The sequence below is a fragment of the Denticeps clupeoides genome, chromosome 20, assembly GCF_900700375.1.
Source record: "Denticeps clupeoides chromosome 20, fDenClu1.1, whole genome shotgun sequence".
Lineage (NCBI taxonomy): Eukaryota > Metazoa > Chordata > Actinopteri > Clupeiformes > Denticipitidae > Denticeps > Denticeps clupeoides.
Genome location: NC_041726.1, coordinates 11,070,150 through 11,093,048, shown reverse-complemented (window position 1 = coordinate 11,093,048; position 22,899 = coordinate 11,070,150). Strand labels below are relative to the sequence as shown.

Sequence of the window (22,899 nt, the reverse complement as noted above, 5' to 3'; positions counted from 1 at the left end):
TGTTGTTTGGGGGGGGGTGTTAAGGGGCCAGGCTATTGGGGGTCTTTGTGAAAGAAAGAGAGAGAGTGGGAGAGGGAGAGAGAGAGAGGGAGGGAGGGAGGGAGGGAGGGGAGGGAGGAACACAGCGTTCCACTTCTCATAGATTAACAGCTGCTAGGCAGGGACAGTCTTGAGCGCAGAGACAGCGAGTGAGAGAGAATCTGGCGACTGAGAGAGGAGACAACAAGAGAGAAAGAGAGTGAGAGAAAGGGCAAGAGGAGCAGTGAGAGGCTGAGGCAGAACCTTGCTGTGCCTTTAGGTGAATCCCCCCATCGTTGTAGCTGACTGGGATAAAGGATTTTCCCCCTCCTCCCCGCTCTTTGTATCCTTCAGCAGAATCTGTTCTTGTTTTTTTTTTTCCCCCTCTCTCTCGCCATCTGACCTCTCCATCTCCATCCCTCCCTCTGTTTCGGCTGAAGAGAGCGCTGAGCCCCCCGGTAGCCCATCCAGCCGGTAAGCAAAATCCCACGCTCCTTTTTCCTCTGTACCACACTGTGCCTGTTCACCTTTCATTCATTCGGTCTGCTCTCGTGCTCATTGATCCCACTGCTCTGTTAGCTCTGTGCATTTACACGACTGGGGCGGGATGTCTGCGGATACCGGAGTCTGCGCTGGCTCGGCATGGCAGGTTAAAGTCAATGGGGCTGGAAATGGTCATCGTAGGTGGGGTGCTGCTGCATCCGAACAGGGCGTCCGCTTGCACTGCAGTGTACAGTAATGTTAGAATCACATACACCACGGTCTGCAGTGTGTATATATATGTGTGTGTGTGTGTGTGTGTGTTAGGTTGACCAGAACCCACCCTTGTACATCCATTACCTGCTTGCAGATACCGCGTCCAAATGAATCTCTGTAGGGAAAGTGGAAGGTGGAAATTCAGCAATGTCTCCATAACCAACCACACACTGCATGGTTAAAATGTAAAATAAATCAAAACACATACACACACTCACAGACAAAATGCTAATTCTGAATGACTATTTGCATATTTGGGTGTGAATGTGAGCAGAGCAGAATGTTCAGGATAATCAGAATTATCATGACGTGAGCTCGGGAACACAACTGTAAGACTACACTGTGATTTCCAGGAGTGAGCAGTGAAATATATGAATTGCGGAGTCTTACTCATCGCGTGAATCTGAGGGTTAATTGGTGTCTGTTGGCGTCTGAGGGGAAGTGTGCTCCTTGCTCCGCAAACACACAGCTAAAAACAATAGCCCCCGAATTTGCAGTGCCAAGCAGAAGTGAAGGGGGAAGAGGGGGCGAAGTGAATGGAGGGATGAATGGAGGGGGGCAAACCACTCCTCTTCCATACGCTGCCTGCTATCTCACAGATGGAGAGATGGAGGGAGAAACAGAGGAAGGGTTCATACCTATAGGGTGATGATTTCACTTTAAATGTGACGACCAACAAGGTGGCCTGCGTACCTCTCTTTTCGTGGAAAAAATATAACAAAAAAGATAAATAATCAAAATTGACTATTCTAAGGCCAAAAAATAACCTTGTATACTGTAACTGTAATCTGAAATCCCTCTGTAATCCAGATAATTGGATTTGCTATAAAATTTTAATACAGCCATAATAGCATCATATTCTGTAATAATACAATTTTAAGTTAAGCCACTTATTTTGTTGCACCCCATCATGTTGTATATAATAGCAATGCGGCTGCTCTATACCTTACTAGTGTTAAATGCTAATATCACAGTCACTCTGTTAGCAATTTCATGAAGAACAGGGTCCTTTTTGCTGCAATGAAGAGAAAAAGAAATGAAAGCGGGACAAAGGGACTTCACAGTTATTATGTGTGTACTGTGGATTCTTTGTCACAGGTTAGTGAAAATATGTGCGCGTCTCATAGGGAATCAGCTGAGGCAGAAAATGTATTTACTCGTCTGTTGCTAGGACACTCCCTTTGAACATTTTAAAGGAGGCTCCTCATTGGCCATCGCTGATGATGCAAGTTTGTCACCCCAAATCTTTCCCCTTCGCCCATGGAAACATGCCCGTCTGGGTTCCTCCCTCTCTCAGTCTTTGCCTGTCTATCTATGCCATCCTGGCATGCACGGACTCTCGCTAGCCCTCACTCACCGATCCCTTTGTCTTCCTCCCTTCTCCTCCCCTGCGAAAGATGAACACGCAAATGCCACTCGACAGCTCCATATAAAGCCTCAGCTCGCAGCGCAAAGCGGCTAAGCTCTCCTGCACTCCATGGTCCATGCAGCATTGTCTGTTTGATAGACCCACGGTGCTAATCTCAGTGCTCTATTGTTTCAAACTCATTCCACTCAGTGTGATAAGCATTATGTTTGACTGAGAAGGGGAAGTGGGGAGGGGTCATCAGACTGCATGCAGGGGTTGGGGGGGATGCCCTGTTTTAAAGGCAGTCCAGAAACTCTCTTTCTATAGTTCAAACACTGTGTTAATGCCGACAGACACTCACCCATGTGCACAGATATACGCTGTCATTGTGCTGCTGGGCACAGGGTTTCTATTCTTTTTCTGTTTGCACCCCAATCTATATTATATTCCACATATAATTCCACAAATACAATAATTTGTTTAAATGCAGACAAATCGTTGATGTTCATATGCGTATCGTTCTGAATACGCCAGGGAATTTATTTAACTCTCAAAATACTATAACCAGATGTTACTAGATCTGGTGTGCACCAAGGGTTAATCTTCAGTCCATTTCATTTTTAGAATTCTACCACAGCGTATCAAAATTAGGCATGCCGTGTCTCCACTATGTCTCCATTGCTCTTCATTAACCACAAGAGTTATCTTCAGCATTGCCCTCCATTATTGCTAATTAGAATCATAGTGAGTACCCCACATACAGGACTGAATAATTACATAGACAATACACATCCCTATTAATGGTCCATTTAAAATAGTGTAGAATTAATCAAATAATGACATCCGAAGATCTAATACACATTTACCAGAGCTCAGTGTTTAGTGGGATTTAGAATACTTTTTTTTCCAGTATTCCAGAAATTCCAGACTTTCATGTCTTTGACAAGCACAATGACAGTGAAAGTAAAAATTAAAACATTTAGACATTGCAGAGCCAGTTATAGGACAGAACTCTAGATATTACACCTCTGTAACACATTAACAACTATACTTTGATTATATGAAGAGTGGTTGAGAAAATGGAGCGATAAAGAACCCTGCTAGTTATAACCATTCAGAGTGTGGGAAATCTGGGATCATGAGCTGGGATCCTCTTTGAGCCAATTACGGTGGATAAGATCCCATCACTGGGGTGGCAGTGCAAAGGAACCGAATTAGGGCCTCTGCTTCTTTGTGGCCAGGCTAGAGTTGATAAATGTCCAAAACCTTTCATTGTTACAAGCACACCTCTGTTCCCTGTTAAATTGCCATTTTCTCCATAAAAAACTTATCAATAGTACAAAAGTACAATTGTACAAAACATAAAATGTCGCTTAAAATATAACTTAATGGGAACCATAATTACGAGTTGTATAACTGGTATTCATTGCCACAAACACCAATTGTTTTTGTTGCACATTACAGCTGTTATTCCCTCCATAATTCTCTACAGCAGGCCCTGTGTCCACTCCCATATGTAGTTTCTCGCAAAGCACAGTATGTTCTAATCTAGAGTCATGTTTCGCTAAAAGGCATTTGAGAAGTGATCATCTCATGCTAAATATGAAATTTGTTATTTTACCTGTATAAACAGTCACAATACTACAGTCCACAAGCATCTGCTTGTTCTTCAGAAGCATCTGGTGATTCAGTGTAGTTGCTAAGCAACAATAGCAAAGATGGAAGTATATGGAGTCAGATGGAACCATTGTTCGTTGCAGAAGCTAATGTGTCTTCAATATTGGCACCATTGTGCTGACCTACACAACTCTTCTTTTAGTCTTGTATAAGCCTTCACATTTTTGCATTTGAAAAGCGCAGTTTATTATCTAACAATTGCACAATCTTCAGCCTGTTTGTCTTATCTTTCCTCAATCTTGGTGCATCTTCCAGATACAGGCACAGTTAATATTAAGATTAAATGGACTGGTGTTACCAAAGCGAACCATTGGGATTTTTTGGTTGTGTGCATCAATAATATTAGTGTAGACCTATTTCTTAAAAGCTTAGGTTTCCCCAAAATGTCTATAGCCTCCTAAGACAGAGTAGTGTTCAGCTGAGGCTAATAAAAATTTATGAGTGTCAAACATGTCTTGGTTCACTCTTAATTTACTTAAAGTGATTGGTGCAACTCAATCCATTTGTGCTTTCCAAACCGAGCGTCTGAAGAGGAAATGTCAGCAGCACTGGGGAGTCACATTCAGCTGCCTGCAAATGATCAGCTTTCTGTAATGACTATAATTGTTCATTATTTTAATTACAACACTGGCAAATCATTCAGTAATCTTATCTAAATTGGAAAGTAAATCAAACTACATTTTTCATTTACACTGACCTCTGCAACTTTGGGTTACTGGAATCTAATCTCACAATACAGTCTACTGCAATTGTATTATAAATGTATTATAGCGACAAATTATGCATTCCAATATTTTTTTTTTAACTTAATACCATTGTATTAATACTGCGGGCCTAATCCAGTCCAGCGAAATGCCCTGCGCTAGCTGGATTTAGACTGTGACGTGAGGGACTACGTCCTGGTCCTGCAAGGCCAGAGCAGGGCTGACAGGAGAGGCCGTGTGTAAAAATGAACACGCCCATGGAGGAATTTAAGTCAAAGCGTGGGGCACCGGACAGTTTGGTTTGGTGAAGACTTGGCAAATGATATCCTTGCCATGTTCGCAAAAGGCTCTCCTGGGTTTTCAAAAATAAATACGCTTATAACAAGGAAAAGGCTGCTCGTTAGTTAGCTTTGGTAGCCTGGTAAAATTGGCTATAGCCTACACAGATGCACTTAACATGTTCCATTTGAACTTTGCTACTAAGTTTAGTGTGTGACTGTCATAACGAAGGATTGTACATTTATGAAAAAGTATTCACAAGCTACTTTTGTCGCAACTTTCACACGTCACATGCTAAATTTCTGTCAGATGGCTAGTGTACTGGTTAGCTTAGCCTGGTAAAACTAGCTCTAGCCGGGAGTGGAGGGAGCAAACTTGTGGTGGCACTTTCTTATTAACTTGTAAGACATTAAGCGAAGTCTAATTTGTGACAGGCTTAAACTTTACATAAAATTTATGGTTAAATACCACTGCTTCGATATAAAAGGCTGGTTGGTTTAGCTGTTTAGTTGTTTTAATGATGTGCATTATACTTGATTCATTAGCCATGTTTACTGCCTAAAGAGAAGTTACAGACATCTGCAGATATTATGCACACGTCTGTAAGACATCTTGTAGATGCTATTTTGCTAACTGGTTTAGATTTTGGGTGTGACACTGCCTAATGTCAATCTTGCTAAAGTTTCTCAAATTTCCAACAGTTGATTAATAACTGGTGTTATTAAAGTTTTTTTTTCTTCTCAGGAACTAATTATTTTGTGCCGTTTGTCAATCTGTATGAAACAGATTGCAACCTCTCTGCAATTTATAGTGTTCTTGCAATGCATGGCAAAGCCGCGACCTGCTTGTTCATCTTCAGCCACCAGCCTCCCTGCACAACCCTCCTAAATCCCTCTAGGATTAAGTTAAACTAATTCCGAAAGCTTTGAGTAGTTGACACTGTTTTTAAAGGATCGTGTTCGAGACACAGGCTGCACCAGAGATCACCCGGTGCGGAAAGCTGCTCTTTGGCTCCCACACCTGTCCTGCCCCTCCTCATCTTCATCTTCTTCTTTCGCCTCTCATCTCTCTATATGTTAGGCCCAGAGTACCCAACACACTCAGTAGGACCATGGCAGCCAAAAGATGGATTTAGCCTCCGGTGCAAGCTAATACATGTAAAGTGTGTGTGTGTGTGTGTGTGTGTGTGTGTGTGTCACAGGGTGTCTTTTTAAACATGCCCAAATGTTCTAAAATAAATCGGATCACTTGCTGAGAGGACATTTTTCCCATTTTCAAACACACCACACTTTTCTGCTGGGACGCCTTATGCAATCACTTTCATATAAATGTTGGTTAAAGCCTGTACTGAATCAATACATTGATCAGCGGTGCCTCTGACCCTATATATAGTTGTTCCATGTCTGACCTTGTACAGGTAAATAAAATGAATCGTGAAATAGTGCTGAGGCAGAAAGAGAAGTTGGGGGTGAATCGGGGGAGACACCATCAGACACCGTTCATTGATACGATCAGCCACAAAGACTCAATCAGAACAGACGGCAGGAGAACGACAGAGAGTCATTTATTCATATCCTGTAGATCCACTCATATTAATTTGGTCACTTGGTGTTAGACAAGACTTGCAAATCAGGTTGTTGAAATATAATGCTAATTGCAGGTATTGCTCACTCCTGACAACATAACATCCCCTAAGTGTCCCAAACAAAGCCTGTCTTTATGGTCAATGATTTTGCATGATCAATGCAGGTTCATAATCTTTCATAATGCAGATGCATGGAAGGACGGTGTGAATTCTATTCAATTTGGCATTAGATAATCAAGACTTTATGTTCCAAGATCATAGGCTTGGAAAACGTCTAAGACCCTGGACCTGTCCACTTTAGTCCCCCGCACCACCACCACTTCCTTTGTCAGCCCTTGAGCCATGGCACACAATGCTAATTTGCAATCAGCCCTTTCATACCAGCACGTTTTCTCCGCTCTCAGCCTTTTCCCTTCGTACGTAGAGGGAAACGTAGAGGGGGAGGGGTGCCGCTGTCTCTGCATCTCTTCGTCCTCAGCTGAGTAAGTCAGCAGGGGGAAGAGGAGTGACCGGCACCTCAGCCTTCATCTGCTGTAGCATTGAATGTCTGCTCAGCCTGTTATCGACCACCAAATGTAAAAAATAAATAAATAAATAACCTTCCATTCTCTCATTCGCCCTCTAAAAATGAATGGGTGTGTTCTGGTGAGCATACAGAGTAACATGAATCATAACTTTTCTTAAAAAATAAACCAGGACGACAATAAAGTGACACAACATGGGAAATCCGCATGAACAAGATACCTTTTTTTTTTTTTTGTGTAAATGGAAGTCTTAAAAGTAATTTGCACAACAAACCTGCCTTAGTGGATGTGATGATCTTAAATCAATAGCAACAATCAAAGAGTTTTCTTCAGTCACGTAGCAAAATGTAGAGGTTCGAGGTGGCAAATAAAAAAATTTGCTGTAGCACTCGCCACGGTTGCTCAAGGTGAAAGAATTTTGATTGACAGATGCTATCGAACAAGTAACATTTCATAATGTGATCAAAGCTGATGGGTTTTCGCTGGCAAAGCTGCCCTAAGCAGGTAGCGTTCAGCTTCGGCTGGTGAATGGTCTCAGCTGGTCTTAGTTGATATGACCCACAAAAACGTACCTTAAGCTGGTCAAACACTGAAGTCGACCGCCTTAAGCTCATTAACGTTGCTACAAGTGTTAAGTAGTGCCTCCTGCTACATCAGCCACCATTGTGGCAGACGAGGTCAAATATGAATTTGTCTCAGAACGTCCTCGCGGAGGTCAGGGAAGGCCCTGCAAGGAAAGCGTGGTCCCACTGCTACTGCTGTCGTGATTTTGCTGTCGTGTGATGTGGGTGGTTTTGGGGGTTTGTATCATAGTATAACGTGTTAAAGTTTCGTAACTGAGCTGCTGAGTTATTGTGAGCTCTTTCCCAACTGTGGATTCTGATCTCAGGGGTCACAGTTAAAATGGCCTTCACATCAGGCGTCTGTCTCTAACCCCTTTCTGTGCGATAAGCCACAGCCTCAATGGGCTTGTGAAGTTTACGAAACTTGGCACAGCCTCTCCCTTTGTGTGCTTGTTGAGTGTGACGGCACGTTATTGAACAGTAATCCCACTTGTTGTGGGATTAGTGTTAGTATGCTTCTTAAGAAACAGCACCAAGTACCATGATTTTCATTCCGGAACAGTTACTTGAGCGAAAAATGAAGTATGCCACATGTTTCACACAAACATTAACAACTGGTGAGTGTATTAAATCGTAGTAACGAGAACAGAGAAGGAATGAACATGAACAAAGATGGAAACTGGCAACGCAAGAAATTAAGAGATTCATTTACAGTATGAACCACGCCAAGATGCGACTTGTCAGACATTACCTTTAGCCTTTAGGTCGTGACCTAGAGACCTCCAGTAAACCCCATATGATATGGTCAATGGGTTCACTGGATTCAGCCATTTGTTTCATCACAATATGTGATCAATTCAGTCACCAGTCATAGAGAATACTAAACCATGGAATGATATTAAACACTGTAAAGGACCAGTGTAATATCATATTTTGGATAAGCTGTGTAACACATAAAATGGGCAATATTTTTGGCAAATATCAGGTTCACAATTCTGTTCAAGGGGACACGGTCCCGAGATAAAGATTGTGAGACATTGTGTTTGTGAGATCCATTGATGGTACCATGAACAAAGAGCAAAGAAATCTGAGGTAAATGGAGGCAGTAGGAGGGGGGTGTCTCCTCCTCTAAGTGTTGCCACATTACCAGATTCTGATATTTTGGGGAGAAACTGATCATCAAAAACAGGTATTATCACTCATTTTTATTAAAAACACCATTTAAGTTTATTATGGGTAAGAAAAAAAAAAACACACACCCTACACACGGCGTGCGATTACAGCGCTTTGAAAGCTGGGGCCCTGTGTGCGTTATACATGAGTGGGTGTGGGTCACGGCTCAACCCGTCAGGCGTGTGACGAGTTCGTTGCCAGGCACGTCTTTGCGTTCGGGGAGCGCTGCTCGGGTTTTATGGGACAGATGTTACTGCAGCAGTTGTTCCGAGCTCTGGATTATACACGGTCGGGGTTGTTGCAGTTGTAGGTACCGGGGGCGGGTGGGAGGGCGTTGTTGTGATTTATAGACTGCTGCCAGCGCAGACGCTTGCGGGATGATTCGAATTGCGACCCATCCATGAAATGTTTCCCCTGATCCCCTGTCGCCGGAGGTTAATCATCTCATTGCCTCTTACTGTCTCTCTGTGTCAGTCTGCTGAGCGCAACCATTAAACCACACAAATAACACCCCTGTTCCTCTCAGTCTTTCATGCTAGCTGGATGAAAAAATATAGTAGTACTTGCTTCTTCATAAAAAAAAAAGGAAAAAAAAAAAAAGGTTGTGTGTCTAAATAATACAAATGGTAAAGAATTTGATTAACAAAATTACCAGGCCAATCATAATGCTGTTGTAAATAGTCAATAGTGCCATATAATAATTGATTAGAGTATCTCTGCATAAAATGTCTACATCAAGGAACATTTCTTTCTCTGGTTATTATTCAGCCTCTCAAGCGGCTACCGAAACGTTTCCTTGGTAACCCGTTTTTCCAAGTGCACCTCCTCTTCGCCTCTCGCATGATGCAACCGCAACCTCTTCAATGTCAATAGCTCCAATAGCCTACAGTAAAATGTATAATGAGTGTATGATTCGGAAGATCTCCGCACAATGTCGCAGGCTGAAAGCTGCACGACGGACAGGTTGGGTGTGAGTGCAGCTTCTAATCGCTGATCTCTAGGCCCATCACAAGCAGTCCTAATACCGTTCAGTCTGGGGGAAACACAACTGACCCGGAGACTAATTACATATGAATACGGAAAAGTCTTACACCACACAGAAGAAAGACTAGAGTTTATGTACAGCCTGGAATCAAGGGAACATGGGTAACCAGAAATAACAAAGACAAAGCTTCTCAACAAGGGGAACTGGACAACAACAATATCAATGGTGACGAAAATTTACCTCATGAATAATAAAAAAGTAGCCTAGTGGGCAAGACACAAAATCACAGGTTCAAACCCCACTTACTTCCACCGTGTCCCTGAGCTTAACCCTGAGTGTCTCCAGGGGGACTGTCCCTGTCACTACTGATTGTAAGTCGATCTGGATAAGGGCATCCGATAAATGCAACAAATGAAATGTAAAAGTATGTAATTAACCTTTCCAAATGAGATTTTAAACGAAACATATTATTATCAAAAGTATACTTATTCATCAGAAAGTCACCTAATACTCTACCTAACGCAATGGTCCAGATGTCTATTTCATTTCAAATACTAAAATGATGTATATAGTGTGGGCTGTGCTATTTTAATAACAAAGAATGCAGAAGATAATCGTTATAGTTCTCTACTGATAATTCTCCATGCATGTACATGTTTGTTGGCAGGATGTGTAGAATGCATGTATTTGTTGCATTTGTATTTATTATATTACATTTTATAGAAACATTCTTATAAACGTGGGTGTATTTCACAACAACATTCTTTGTCTAAGGGTAGTGAATTAAAAGCCCTCATTGAAGGCCCTTTCATTAATTTATATATAATAACTTTAACATGTAATACAGTCCAGTGTCACACTGTTGTGAAGTAGAAAGACATGCTAGATATCTGCGAGATGTAAAGGAGTACTCGAGTAAAGCAAATTTGAATGAAAACTGTACATATATTCATTTTATTTCACCAATCAACACATGAAAGTCCTCAAAGGACTCAGGTCATGGCAGACACACTGGTTTGGCTGTGCACTTTAAATAATTAATAATCCGGTTACCACAGTCTGGCATCTGACATATTATCCTCTTTCTCTTAGTTCTAGGAGATTCACTTCTTACCAGATTTCTGGCAGTGCAGACACTGAGAAAGGTCTTTCGGTTAAGCGATTGCTTGGAAACCGAAGGTCAAGTGCGAGTATCGCCTCCTTCGCTCACGCGGGTGCTGAGCTTTACAGCGGGCCGTCCCGGAAGGGGTTGATGTAAAGATCTCTGTTCTGGTTGATGCCGCTCCCAGAGCTCCATCCTCCACATTTGAAGAAGTGGTCCTTCAAAGCAAGGAGATTTACAGGGATTCCACTGGGGCCCACAGGTTCGATTCCCAGCCGCGCCTTTCTAAGTTACACGTTTTGATGGGAAGACCTGGATTTGGATGGAATCTTGACATTTTTTACTGTTGTGAACCAGACTAGACTGGTGACTAGAGAGTTTTTGATGATGGCGTTACCTCCCCAGGGGGAATATTTCACAGATAAGGGGCAACTGGGAAATGTTCACTCTATAAGAACTCAATGCATGGAGAGTTGAAGCAGAACTCTCCAGTATTCTCTTCGTTCTACTCTACTGACATCTCACTCTCTGTATCTCCATCAGGCGCAGAGGGTGCCGATGCAGTGATTGGTGAGAGGAGCAGAGCGCCCCCCGGTTGATGCAGTGAAGAGTACTTTTGGTTTTTTTTTTTTGAGGAAAGTTCCAAGCAAAGGTAAGGAGGGTGGGTGGGGTGGGGGGGTGGGGGGGTAGACAACATGGCCAATATAAATATAGACAGAGAGACTGAGAGAGGGGTAAAAAATGCGGTTGCAAGGTGGCCACTGTGGACCACGAGGGGCTGCTTGCACTCTGCAATCAAGCAGATTCCATGATAAGCTCAGGCCTCCATTGCACAGATGCAAGAGGAGGATGAAACCGTTTCTGCATAGCATGCTGTCTGAAGCGCTGCCACGCTGACAGCTGCCTCGTGCTGCACACATGAGCATCTGAAGATGAAAAAAAAAAAAAAAAAACTCTGCTATTTCAGGCCCCAGTTGGTGTCCCTCTGGCCTTCTTAAAAAGGTGTCAATAAATAAAAAAAATTGCATTCATGATTGCTTCAAAAAAATCATGGAACAGACGAGCACACGACGCAAAAAATAAAAAGAATTGTGTTATCTTTTTTCCCCCCAGGCGTAAAGGGGAAAAGAGGCCTGTTGTGTAACGGCTAGTTAATGCTGTTTAAACTACAGAAGACACACACAGGCACAGGTTCCCCTCTACTACCACCCAGCACGTTTCAAAAGGAATTTTACCCTTTCACTAGCACACATGTAAATTCATCAGCATGCATTTATTAATAAATTAGCTTCCGCCCTTTTGGAGGTGACAAGGGCATTGAAAGAAGGCTCAGAGAAAAATGGAAATGGAGAACTCAGAGGGCACGTTTGAGGAACCGGGGGGGACGGGGACAGACGTCAAGCCTCAGCGCATGCTTTCGTCGGGCAGGAAACTGTGGACGGAGAGCCGGTGCAGAAAGCCCGGCCTCGTAACGCTGACCCTCCCCACCCCCCACCAACAGTTCTAAAATAAAACACAGAACCACAGACACATGCAGCCGGGCAAGCAGAGGGAGGGGCCGAACAAAAAGTCAGAAAAGAAGAAGTGTGAAAAGCAGAGTCAGAGATATTCTGAGCTGTGTCAGGGGAGCCGGGGGGTAAAGAGAGAAAGTGTGGTGACCGTCGAGGCCGTCAGGACCTCTGTGAGCGGACGTGGGACTGGCTGGCCTCTCCCCGGTTGGATTACGGTTCGGCACATGGGAGGGGAGCAGGACAGGGAAGAGTAGCGTGAACCAAGGAGATAAGCGTGAGCGAGAGAAAGGAGGAAAGAGAAGAGAGAGAAGGGTGGACAGCTTGTGGCTGGTATGTGGCGGGTAAATCATCTTGGCTGTGTGTGTGCTGCGACCGAGGTGGATTAGGGTTGGAATGAGATCATTTGCGTTGATAGTTTGCAGATAAGCCCCAGGAATAAACATGAGGGTGCATTAGCTGCCTGCGCCCCCATTTTCATACCTGTGGTTCGATTGATTCAGCAACTTCAAATTGCGTGTTTTGTCATAAGACAACTACTGAAGCGTCACAATGTGGCTGATAAGTACAAAAATAAATGTACCCTGTCAGTCAATGGACATTTTGAAAACCATCATTTTGTCCATTAAAACAACATTTAGTTTAAACGGGAAGCTTTGTACACTAATGCGAGTCCGTCATTCATTATTTGTGTTAATAAAAAAAAAAAAAAAATTACACCAAGAATGCTCAAGATCTACCAAGCCGTGAACAAGAAACATTTGAAAGAAACAACTCTTGCTGTGTTTTTCCTGACTGTCTGTGACTTTCTCTTCCCTTTTTCTCTTAATTTCATGGTCAAGAAAGAAATGAAATAAACCCCTTTGGAATATTTGGATGCAATATCATTTGATACAATATCAAATTTTGACATCGTTGTCCATCAAAAAAAGAAAGTGGGAAGATCTAGTGTTCAATGTAGTGCTCATCCCTCCAGTAAAGTAGAATGAAGCTCTCGGAGCTGTGAGATTCGGAAAGGGAAGGGAATACTCCACCACATCTGAGTTCCAGCCAAGTGTAACAGTTGTGGTGGAGGGTGAGCTTGTTTGATATGAAGCCTATCGGGCCGCTGATGATAGGCAGCGAGGGAACGGCATGTGGCACCAAAGAATCAGGGCTCCGTCGGCTGGTTGCCTGGAGACCGGCTGGCCAACGGAGTAAAGCCGTCCTCCATCAAAGGATGTGATAAACAGCCTGAGCGAGAAGCCATCTTTGAGCTGTCTGTGTGTGTGTGTGTGTGTGTGTGTGTGTGTGTGTACAGTACACTGGCAGACCTGCGGTGATCGCCCTTAAACAGTAATGCACACGAGCAAACATCCATTTTAGGTTCACAGGAAACTCTGTGCCAAATATCCTTTCTGGTTGATTCCGTAGAGACAGCGGACGTCATCTTCCGATGAGCGGGACAAGTGCATTACAATCTAAATATCTGAACTGATGTCTCCAGGGAGACGCGTAGATCCATGATGTTACACATCCCTTTTGGGACAGCGCGCAGCATACAACGATGGTCTTGCAAAACCGTTTCACACCGGTAACCATGGTCCCTGTGGCTTTCTTCACACCATTGGGCCCCATTGCTCACTCCATCGCTATTTCTTTCAAATACAAAGAACTGCATTGCTTTATTCCCACTGCACAATTCTGCCACATCTGATACAATCGTCACAGGAGGGTAAATGACTTCAAGTAAGAAAGTTAAAAAAATGATCCACGTCCTCCAGACCTAGATATCTGACACACATTCTTGTTGCGTGTTTACCACCGATAATTAGATGCAAGGCAACACGAAACTGTGTCACCATCTCTAATCTCCATCCGCCTTCTTATGGGGCATCACTGAAGCTGTTGGCTCTGAATACTGATGCTGGCCTACAAAGCCAAACATGGAGCAGCACCATCCAACCTCACAGCCCTTATTACACCTCGCACTGCACCTCGTATACTCCGAGCCTCCAGTACTGCTCGCCTGGTCCCTCCATCTCTGAAGGTAAAAGGAAGACATTCATCTAGACTCTTCTCCGTCTTGGCCCCTCGGTGGTGGAATGAACTTCCCCTTGAGGTCAGAACAGCTCAGTCACTGAGCACCTTCAAACGACAGCTCAAGACCTTCCTCTTTAAAGAATATTTAGATTAAATTGTAATTTTCTTGTTGTCGAACTTTGTGTACAGAATCTACAACAGAGTGAATTAAATAGATGTATTCATAGTTGGGGTCCTAGTGAACCGGAATTGATCTCTTCATCGATGGTAACTTGAAAGCACGTTGTAAGTCGCTCTGGATAAGGGCGTCTGCCAAATGCCGTAAATGTAAATGTAAATGTAAATGAATTTCTGTCTCTGTTCCCTTACTGGTACGTCTATGCATGACCAACACTACGTTAGTCTCTGTGGCCTCAGGCCGGAATTTACCCGAATCGTGTCGTGATTGGGCGGTCTGTTATTAAGCATGACTGCAAAAGGGAAGTTGAAATGTGGGATCTGAGCACACCAACAGTGTCACTACTGTCTTGCTGACGGCACAGCAGGAGGCTACGCAACTTCCCGCAACTTGTAGTCACATGCCCCATCACAAGCTCCAAGCAAGAACCTCTCACATGAATTTACATGAATCTCACACTTCTAACAGAGCTTTAATCCACCAGATCGCCGAACGTCATCCCTCGGGGGCGTGCGCGGTTTCTTTAACCTTGCAGCGTCGTCGAGTGGCGCACTGCAACAAACAATGTGCTGAGTAACCGAGTGGGCCGGGAAAAAGACTGCGACAAATCAAAAAAGAAAAATAGCCAGGTTGTGGGTAAACTGCACAGTAAGTGGAGCAGCGTTTTCAGAGACACACCTGCACTTCTGCGTGTCTTAGTAAGCGGCTGCGTTGCCCACGCCAACATAACCGCGATACGCGCTGACGTTGGCGCCTTTCGCGGGAGGTTTCACCTTCCGCAGGAAATTATTAGCATGATAGGATCAGGATATTATCCCGATTATCCCGAATCACTTCATCTCTAATCTGCTTCCTCTTTCGAGCCATCTGATGTTAAGCCCCATCACATTTCCCACGTTACCTGGATTCAAAAAAAACTCATCATCGGCCTACAGAGCACACCTAGGCCAAAGGTGCCTCTTGTGTGGACACTTTCACTACAAAACTATTCCACTGTTACGCAGGCAAAATTTCAGCCATCCATGAGCATAACTATACATCCACAGATTGCACACATAAAGCAATAAACAGACACAAATCTGATTTCTGAGAACGAAACTAGAGTGCATCCTTTCTAGCTATTTTTCGTGTCCCAGCACCATTCCAAGCATGCAAAGTGAATGTCGGTGCACAAGACACACCTGATATGTCTTGTTCAAAGGTTGAGCCTTTGCGGCTAAATAACGTGTTACTGCTGCAAAACACTATGAAATATTGAAAAGTCCTGGTGTGGATTTTTTTTTTTTCCCCTTGCTGAATCTGAACTTTCCACCTCTGCTGAGGCCACACTGGACACACAGAGCTGCTCTATATCCTGTACATGTCTGTTGTCTCCCTTGCCCAGGTGTGCCAGCCATGGGGAACCTCATTAAAGTGCTGGGCAAGGATTTAGAGAACTGTCCGCATTTTTTCCTGGACTTTGAAAGTAAGTGTTTCACCGGGGTGCGGTGTGGCGTGTGTGTTGATGTGTACTGTGTGTGAGATCGGTGGCGGAGCTCCTGGGGATGGAGGAGGACCGGTTGGGTGGATTAGGGCAGTCAAAAGGTGGTGAAGGTACTCTCTCTCCTCTTGTTTTGATCCCAAGGGTCTGTGCAATTCCTGTTGAAGGTGTGGAAAAAACATTTCGCCCAAAGATTTATGACCCCAGAATTGCTTGAATGTACACTTTTTTTAAAGAGGTGGGGGGAAGACAGAGGAGAGAGTGTCCCAGCGTTGCCATGCCAACATCCCCCAGCAAAGCTGTCCCAAGTCCTCTGTTCCACTGTTCAACCCATCCCATCCCATGTCCCTCTCCCTGTACCCCCATCTCTACACACAACCAACACATGGGCATTCACACACACACACCCCCCCACACACACACATTCCCCATCACCCACACGCTCTTCCCTTCTCTCTGTTCCAGGGGGATCATGGGAAATCTCCTGAAAGTGCTGACTTGCACCGAACTTGAGCATGGCCCAATAGTTTTCCTTGACTTTGAACGTGAGACCATCAGCTTCTTTTGTTTTATTTTTTTCCCCCCATTCTTGCATTTCTGAATGTAATTTTCTCATATTTCTAATATGTGACTGCATATTAATTAGATTTGTTCATGTTTGTGCATCACATGCTGGCATTCTAGTGCTGCGCTACTGTACTGATAGAGTTCATAGAGGAGTTTGCCGTTTGCACAGTGCTGAGAATGCCACACCATGTTTTGCTATGAGTTGTACATGCATGAAAAAAGCTCGCTCTCCACCTCGCCATCCCACCACCTCTCCTTTGATTTTTCACTTCCTGTTCACATGCATGCCATCTCAGTGGGCCTTTGGCGTGTCCCTCTTTGCCACGGTCCATCTGTACGTACAGTGTATGTTTGTCTGTGCGGGAGTGAGAGGGATGGTTGAGTGGGGAATGCCTTCCTTCCTTCTAACCGAGTGCTTTTAATCCTATTTAACAAAATCACCTACCTAACCTTTCTCTTCCCCCCTTTGGACTCCTTCTGTTTCCAACTATCCTGCCATTTAACAGCTGTACCCTTCCTTTCTCTTTGGATGTTCACTAGTCAGTAACGGTGGCAGGAATACACAGTGTGGTCAAAGTGGTAGCCGTTCAATAGTTACTCACTTCAGTAGGGATCAATACCCTAAATGACATACAAAAAGCATGGGCTTTTAGAAAAAGCAAACTTGAAGAAAAATATTTAATTTAACCTACTTGCTTTTAAATGGCTGTTTACTCGGCTAAGTTGCGTTTCCAGTCTCAGTATACATAAGTATAAGTATTCTGATCTTCGGCACAAAATTATCCACTTGCAAACATGATTTAAAAAACAACAGGCCATAAATTGCTTAAATCACTTCAAGTCTAAGAGTAAATGCAAATTGCATTTCGTGTTTACTTCGTTTACAGGTGAATCCCATGCATCTGTGTATCTGGACAGCGATCAGCAGACCTACACTGTGCTAATTCCTGCACGACTGTGACAGCAGTCACCTCTGTCACCGGCCTCTGTAAATCACCCCCGTTCGTGAAAAAAGAGACCAGCGAGTCTCGGAGCTTGTGCAGCATGGCCGGAGGACAGGGGATCTGTGAAAAATGGAAAAGGCAAAAATAATGCCATCAAATATCTTGTCAGAGACATGTTTAGGCAGAGGTGGCCTAGTGGTTAAGGAAGCGGCCCCGTAATCAGAAGGTTGCCGGTTCGAATCCTGATCCGCCAAGGTACCACTGAGGTGCCACTGAGCAAAGCACCGTCCCCACACACTGCTCCCCGGGCGCCGGTCATGGCTGCCCACTGCTCACTCAGGGTGATGGGTTAAATGCAGAGGACAAATTTCACTGTGTGCACCGTGTGCTGTGCTGCTGTGTATCACATGTGACAATCACTTCACTTTAACTTTAACTTAATGTTAGCACAGCAACATTATGAATGTTAAGTAGAAAAAACATGTTAGTAGATCAAAGACCAGCTTTTACACATCACCTTTATTACTTTAAAATCTCACACTCTTCCCGATGACAGGTTAGACAATCTTCTGTTGGGATTTTATTTAACAAAGCCTACTACAAACCAATTAGGAATGTTTGTCTCCCGTTTGTTCAGTTTATGGCATTATGATACTTACTTCAGGTAAAATAATGACATGTTTGACAGCGTGTTGTATGAAATGATGCTTTGGACTGTAAATTTGCTCATTTAGGTCATTGCTTCCTTATTGGCAAGACTGAGTTACCACTGAAAGAATACAACAGAGAACAGGGTTTAAGAATGTATTCATAACAACAATGAATAGTATGTCATGAGACATGCATCGCAAAAAAAAAAAACAGCAATAAGTTATATAAAAAATGACAAAGAAAAAGGGGAAAGACAAACAATAAAACTCCCCCTGAGCCCGGTTCTCTGTGGTGTACAGTCCCAGAGGGCCATGAGCCAAACAAAAACCAACCATCCTCCAGTCCACCAGTGGGACTTCGCCCGTTCTAACCTCCGGTTCTCTTGAGGAACGTTTGATAATTCAGTGCAGTCTTCAGGCTCAAGAACATATAAATGTAAGGATGTAAGTAAGTCAAATGTAAGTCAATGTCTTCCACCTACCCAGCATGCCTTGTTCCCCTGCCACCAGACTTGCTATTTCATCTCCAGTGAATTCTCAGACGCCATTCCAGCACAAAACAAATCCTCCTGGGGTACTCCAGACATGCTGCAACGTTCTCATCATCACCAGCCTAATCTGTGGTGGATTTTGATATGGCTTGTGTTGCCAAAGCTTCAGACAGCATTAGCTCCATAAAAAAAAAAAAAAAAACATGATCCAAGCTACAACCTGGACCTACAAAAACCTAACGGTGGTGTAACAGAGGTGACATGTGGCTCCTACACTCGGTGTGATCTGATCATACTCGAGAACTAGTGACAACTTTGGTAATCCACAATTACAAGCCTCGTCGACTCTCCATCTTTCCTAACGTGGCTTTTACCACCCCTTCCCCGCGCCCTCCCCTTCTCAGACGCCCAGCCTACGGAGGCGGAGACGGCCGTGTGGAACCAGGTGAGCGCCGTGCTGGAGGAGGCTCATGGGATTCTGGCAGAGCTGCAGTCATACAATGGGGCAGGACAAGAGATAAGAGAGGTAAAGCTGCTTTTTCTCGGCCACCTTGCTCACCAATGTTCACTGCACGCAGCAGAAGGAATTTGAGCAATCAGCCCACCCGAGAACTTCTAATCTCAAAGACAGGATACGTAATAATGAGCCAAAATGGCAAGCTGGCACTTAAACATAAGAACATTTCCTTCTTTTTGTTGCGGATCTTTTCTCAGGCAATCCAGAACCCAAATGACCTACAGCTGCAGGAAAAGGCCTGGAACGCAGTCTGCCCCCTGGTGGCCAAACTGAAGCGCTTCTATGAGTTCTCCCTCCGACTGGGTGAGCAGGCAGCCATGTTTTTTTTGCCAGCGGCATCGTGGGTGTGAACGTTACCCGGTGGCAACGGACTGGATCCCAGAGTTTGCGGCGTAGCTGTCGACGCTTTAAACACACACGAGCACGAGCGGCTGTTACTCTCCTCCTCCGCTGCTGACCTCGCAGGCGGTGTCGCCATGGAAACGTGCAGATTCGGCCTCTCGTGTGAAAGTAGGCCCCGACGGAATCAGCGATGAGACGTGCGGTAGTCGAGCACCTGAACTGGCCCCCGTTTTTTCCTGTATCCTCACCTCCACAACCACAACCTGAGAAATACGTTTCCCGGCCAACACGCCCACCCCCAAAACCATAAGGCGTCAGACTCAGGAGAAACATTACTCACATGTCCATAAAAAGACGACTGCTACCCTTTACTCCTTTTTCCTCCACCTCCGCAGCCAATCCAGCACAGCCCCCCCCGCTAACTACCGGCAGCGGTGGTCTCCCATGTGCCTCCGCAGGCGTCCCGATAAAACATATCACCTCCTTATTTATAGCCAGGCCGCTGTATATTTCATGAGGCAAATGGATAACCCTCTCTGGGGACACGCTAAAGCATGCTAATGACATTAGTGGAGCAAGAAATGACGGTTGACAGGCCGCACTGGGTGAATTAGATGCCATAATGCAGCCGAAGGGGCAGGCGGGCATCTCTGGGACGCAGCGCGACAGCCAACTTTCACCCCCAAGATGAGAGGGGTTCTGTTCCTGTGGGGGGGGAAACGCGGGACAGAGGAAATGATGTCACTCGGTGATTTGGGCTGAACTTGGTCTCCCTTTGGCACCACAGAAAACGCCCTACGCAGCCTGCTGGAGGCGCTGACGAGCCCCCCTTACGCTCCCATGCAGCACCTGGAGCGGGAGCAAGCGCTGGCCAAACAGTTCGCAGAGATCCTCCACTTTACCCTCAGCTTCGATGAACTTAAGGTGAGAAGCCGTGTCACCTCTATTGGCCAAGAAATGACAAGACTAGAGACCAAATTCAGTACGATGTTGGCATTTTAGGGCTTTTAGCCCCAAATTAAAACTGTTTTGCTTGATTTGCATCTGAACTGGAGCACAATGCATTTGTTAAGGGTTAATAAACGTTATTTTCCACATTGCTGCTTCATCACCACCGCCTCCTGTCCCCCCCCGCAGATGACAAATCCAGCCATTCAGAACGACTTCAGCTACTACAGGAGGACCATCAGCAGAAACCGGCTCAACAACCAGCAGGTAAGCGGACCAGCAGGGACTGCAGCAGCCTGCGCGCCGCAGCCTTGAATAATAGATCCATCTTAAAATAGTCGAGACGTCGAGTTAAAATGTAGAGCCGCGCATACATCACGTGTCACCTTTGGCAGCTCGAGGCTGAGAACGAGGTCAACAACGAGATGGCCAATCGGATGTCTCTGTTCTACGCCGAAGCCACGCCCATGCTAAAGACCTTGAGCAACGCCACCACCAAGTTTGTGTCTGAGGTAAGACGGATTCACGTCACCTTCAGATTGGTGTCCCGCAGTTCCCGCTGGATGCTAGAAAACGACGAGTTACAGCATTTGTCGCAAATTGTGCCCCAGAACAAAACGCTGCCGATTGAGGACACAACAGACTGCCTGAGCACCATGGCCTGCGTGTGCCGTGTCATGCTGGAGACCCCGTGAGTTTGCATTTGACCCTCATCTTCCCCTCGTTCGGCCGCAGATATATTGACCGACAAAAACCATTACGTGATCCTGTGACGTGACGCCGCAGGGCACCTTGGGACATGCCCCGACCTCTGTTCACCTCGGTTGTCTGTGTCTGAACTCACCTTCCAGGGAGTACCGGTGCCGTTTCACCAACACGGACACCATGCTGTTCTGCATGAGGGTCATGGTTGGCGTCATCATTCTGTACGACCACGTCCATCCTGTAGGCGCGTTTGCGAAGACCTCCAAGATTGACGTAAGGGACCCTGTTGCTTTACGATTCATCAGAGTTTAATAAGACACCAGGGTATGAATTCGATGATCTGTGCTGAGTTGTGCTGAGGGCATTCAGTAGTCAGGGGATCCCATCGGAAAGAGCGGGATTTGCATGTGCGCGTGAATTAGAACTGCAGCGTGTGACCGCAGCGCGGCAGCGGGAGGTGGAGATCAAGAGCCGGTGACCTTTCTCTCATCTGCCCTGTATCTATGTCTGTCTCACATGCAGATGAAGGGCTGCATCAAGGTGCTGAAAGAGCAGCCTTCAAACAGCGTGGAGGGCCTGCTGAACGCGCTGAGGTACGTATGCGTAATGCACAACGGATTCGTTCGGCACCAAACCTCAACGCCATCTTTTTACCTTTCCCCCGGCACAGGTATACAACTCGACATCTAAATGACGACAGCACCTCCAAACAAATCAGGGCCCTGCTGCAATGAGGGACGGGGAAGACAGCGAGAATGAGAGCACACGAAAGAAGGCGATGAGACTGTAAGGGAACAAAAACGCTGGCGACTGGCGGTTTGGGACGGCCAAACTGAGAACCCCTGTCTGTTTACAAGGATGAAATGCAAACGAATCTCAATGTCAATAATCTTAAAAGACAAAAAGAATAAGAAAAAAAAATTATATATATAAATATATATATATATATTGTCAAGCGTTCATCATCACGTCTTTCATTTTGTAAAAAAACGGGAAAGAGAATATAGAGATATATATTAGTCCAAAATGGAAATAATAAAAAAAAGAACACACCCAGATGAGAAAAATAGGACTTGAGAGTGAATATTATATTAAAACAAACCTGAAGTTAGAGGAGTAAAGTGAAAAAAAAGTTCATATTCCAGTGTAGGTCTGAGAGTATTTTTGCACTCACGTAGAAAACGATGCCATTTCCACGTCACTGTAAAGGTTTTTAAAGACATGAAACGATGTGTACAGTCCAACTGTCTCTGTCTTTAGACTCCGCTGACTTTAATGCCTCTGCCTCAGAACCATGCTACTAGTGACCCCATGACCTCACCAACTGCATTCTGGGACATATGGTTTCCCAGCCCCAAAGTCCTCAATTGAAACATCACTCTGCGAATTAAACATCAGAGCTGGAAAATCAGCGAGTTTATCGAATTCGGTTATAAAGACAACATATTGCTGTATATACTCTGAAGCACAGGCTTGCTTTTTTCATTTAAAGACATCTTTACTGGTGCCGTGCAGCAACGTTGTCAGACCATTCATTCCGAGCTCAAAGGTTCACGGCGTTCTTGTGCATCTACTGTAAAAAGCACTAGGATCTGCTGACTGGACACACCCTGCTTTACCCCGGCGCCCCCACACGGTGGCACTACAGCTTCGCAGGAGCAGATCCCTGACTGCGTGGTGTCCCTGAGAGCGCCAGAGTGCCGAGGGTTCATCCGTCCACCTCTCATCACTGCAGTTTCACACTGCTGTCGGGGACGGGGTCACGGCCAACGCATCGCTGTCACCCCTGACAACCATCTTTCCTCCAGACCAACCCAAACGCCGCTTTCTGCT

At 45.0% G+C, this 22,899-nt stretch overlaps 1 protein-coding gene across 5 annotated transcripts; it reads left to right on the top strand.

The window, feature by feature from the left end:
* The first annotated feature begins 141 nt into the window (after positions 1-141).
* Positions 142-22,559, top strand: fam49al (family with sequence similarity 49 member A, like). 5 transcript variants are annotated; one of them, XM_028963851.1, is made up of 13 exons: positions 142-298; positions 459-492; positions 11,258-11,366; positions 15,807-15,887; positions 18,959-19,080; positions 19,269-19,374; positions 20,201-20,337; positions 20,551-20,628; positions 20,757-20,873; positions 20,973-21,052; positions 21,213-21,339; positions 21,589-21,659; positions 21,737-22,559. In XM_028963851.1, the coding sequence occupies exons 4-13, from the start codon at positions 15,818-15,820 to the stop codon at positions 21,798-21,800; spliced, it is 972 nt and encodes a 323-aa protein (XP_028819684.1). In that variant the 5' UTR covers positions 142-298; positions 459-492; positions 11,258-11,366; positions 15,807-15,817; the 3' UTR covers positions 21,801-22,559. The 5 variants fall into 5 exon arrangements, with proteins under 5 accessions (XP_028819684.1, XP_028819681.1, XP_028819685.1 ...); XM_028963848.1 differs by lacking the exons at positions 142-298; positions 459-492; positions 11,258-11,366; positions 15,807-15,887 and adding exons at positions 11,455-12,555; positions 16,368-16,447; XM_028963852.1 differs by lacking the exons at positions 142-298; positions 459-492; positions 11,258-11,366 and adding an exon at positions 11,455-12,555.
* Positions 22,560-22,899: the final 340 nt, after the last annotated feature.

What these genes read in the sequence shown, in the direction of transcription:
- fam49al (XM_028963847.1), top strand. Translation starts at nt 16,120, where the DNA reads ATGTACACTTTTTTTAAAGAGGTGGGGGGAAGACAGAGGAGAGAGTGT. An exon ending in CAGGACAAGAGATAAGAGAG is followed by an intron (nt 19,081 to 19,268) that starts GTAAAGCTGCTT and finishes ATCTTTTCTCAG; the next exon opens with GCAATCCAGAACCCAAATGA. An exon ending in CGAAGACCTCCAAGATTGAC is followed by an intron (nt 21,340 to 21,588) that starts GTAAGGGACCCT and finishes TCTCACATGCAG; the next exon opens with ATGAAGGGCTGCATCAAGGT.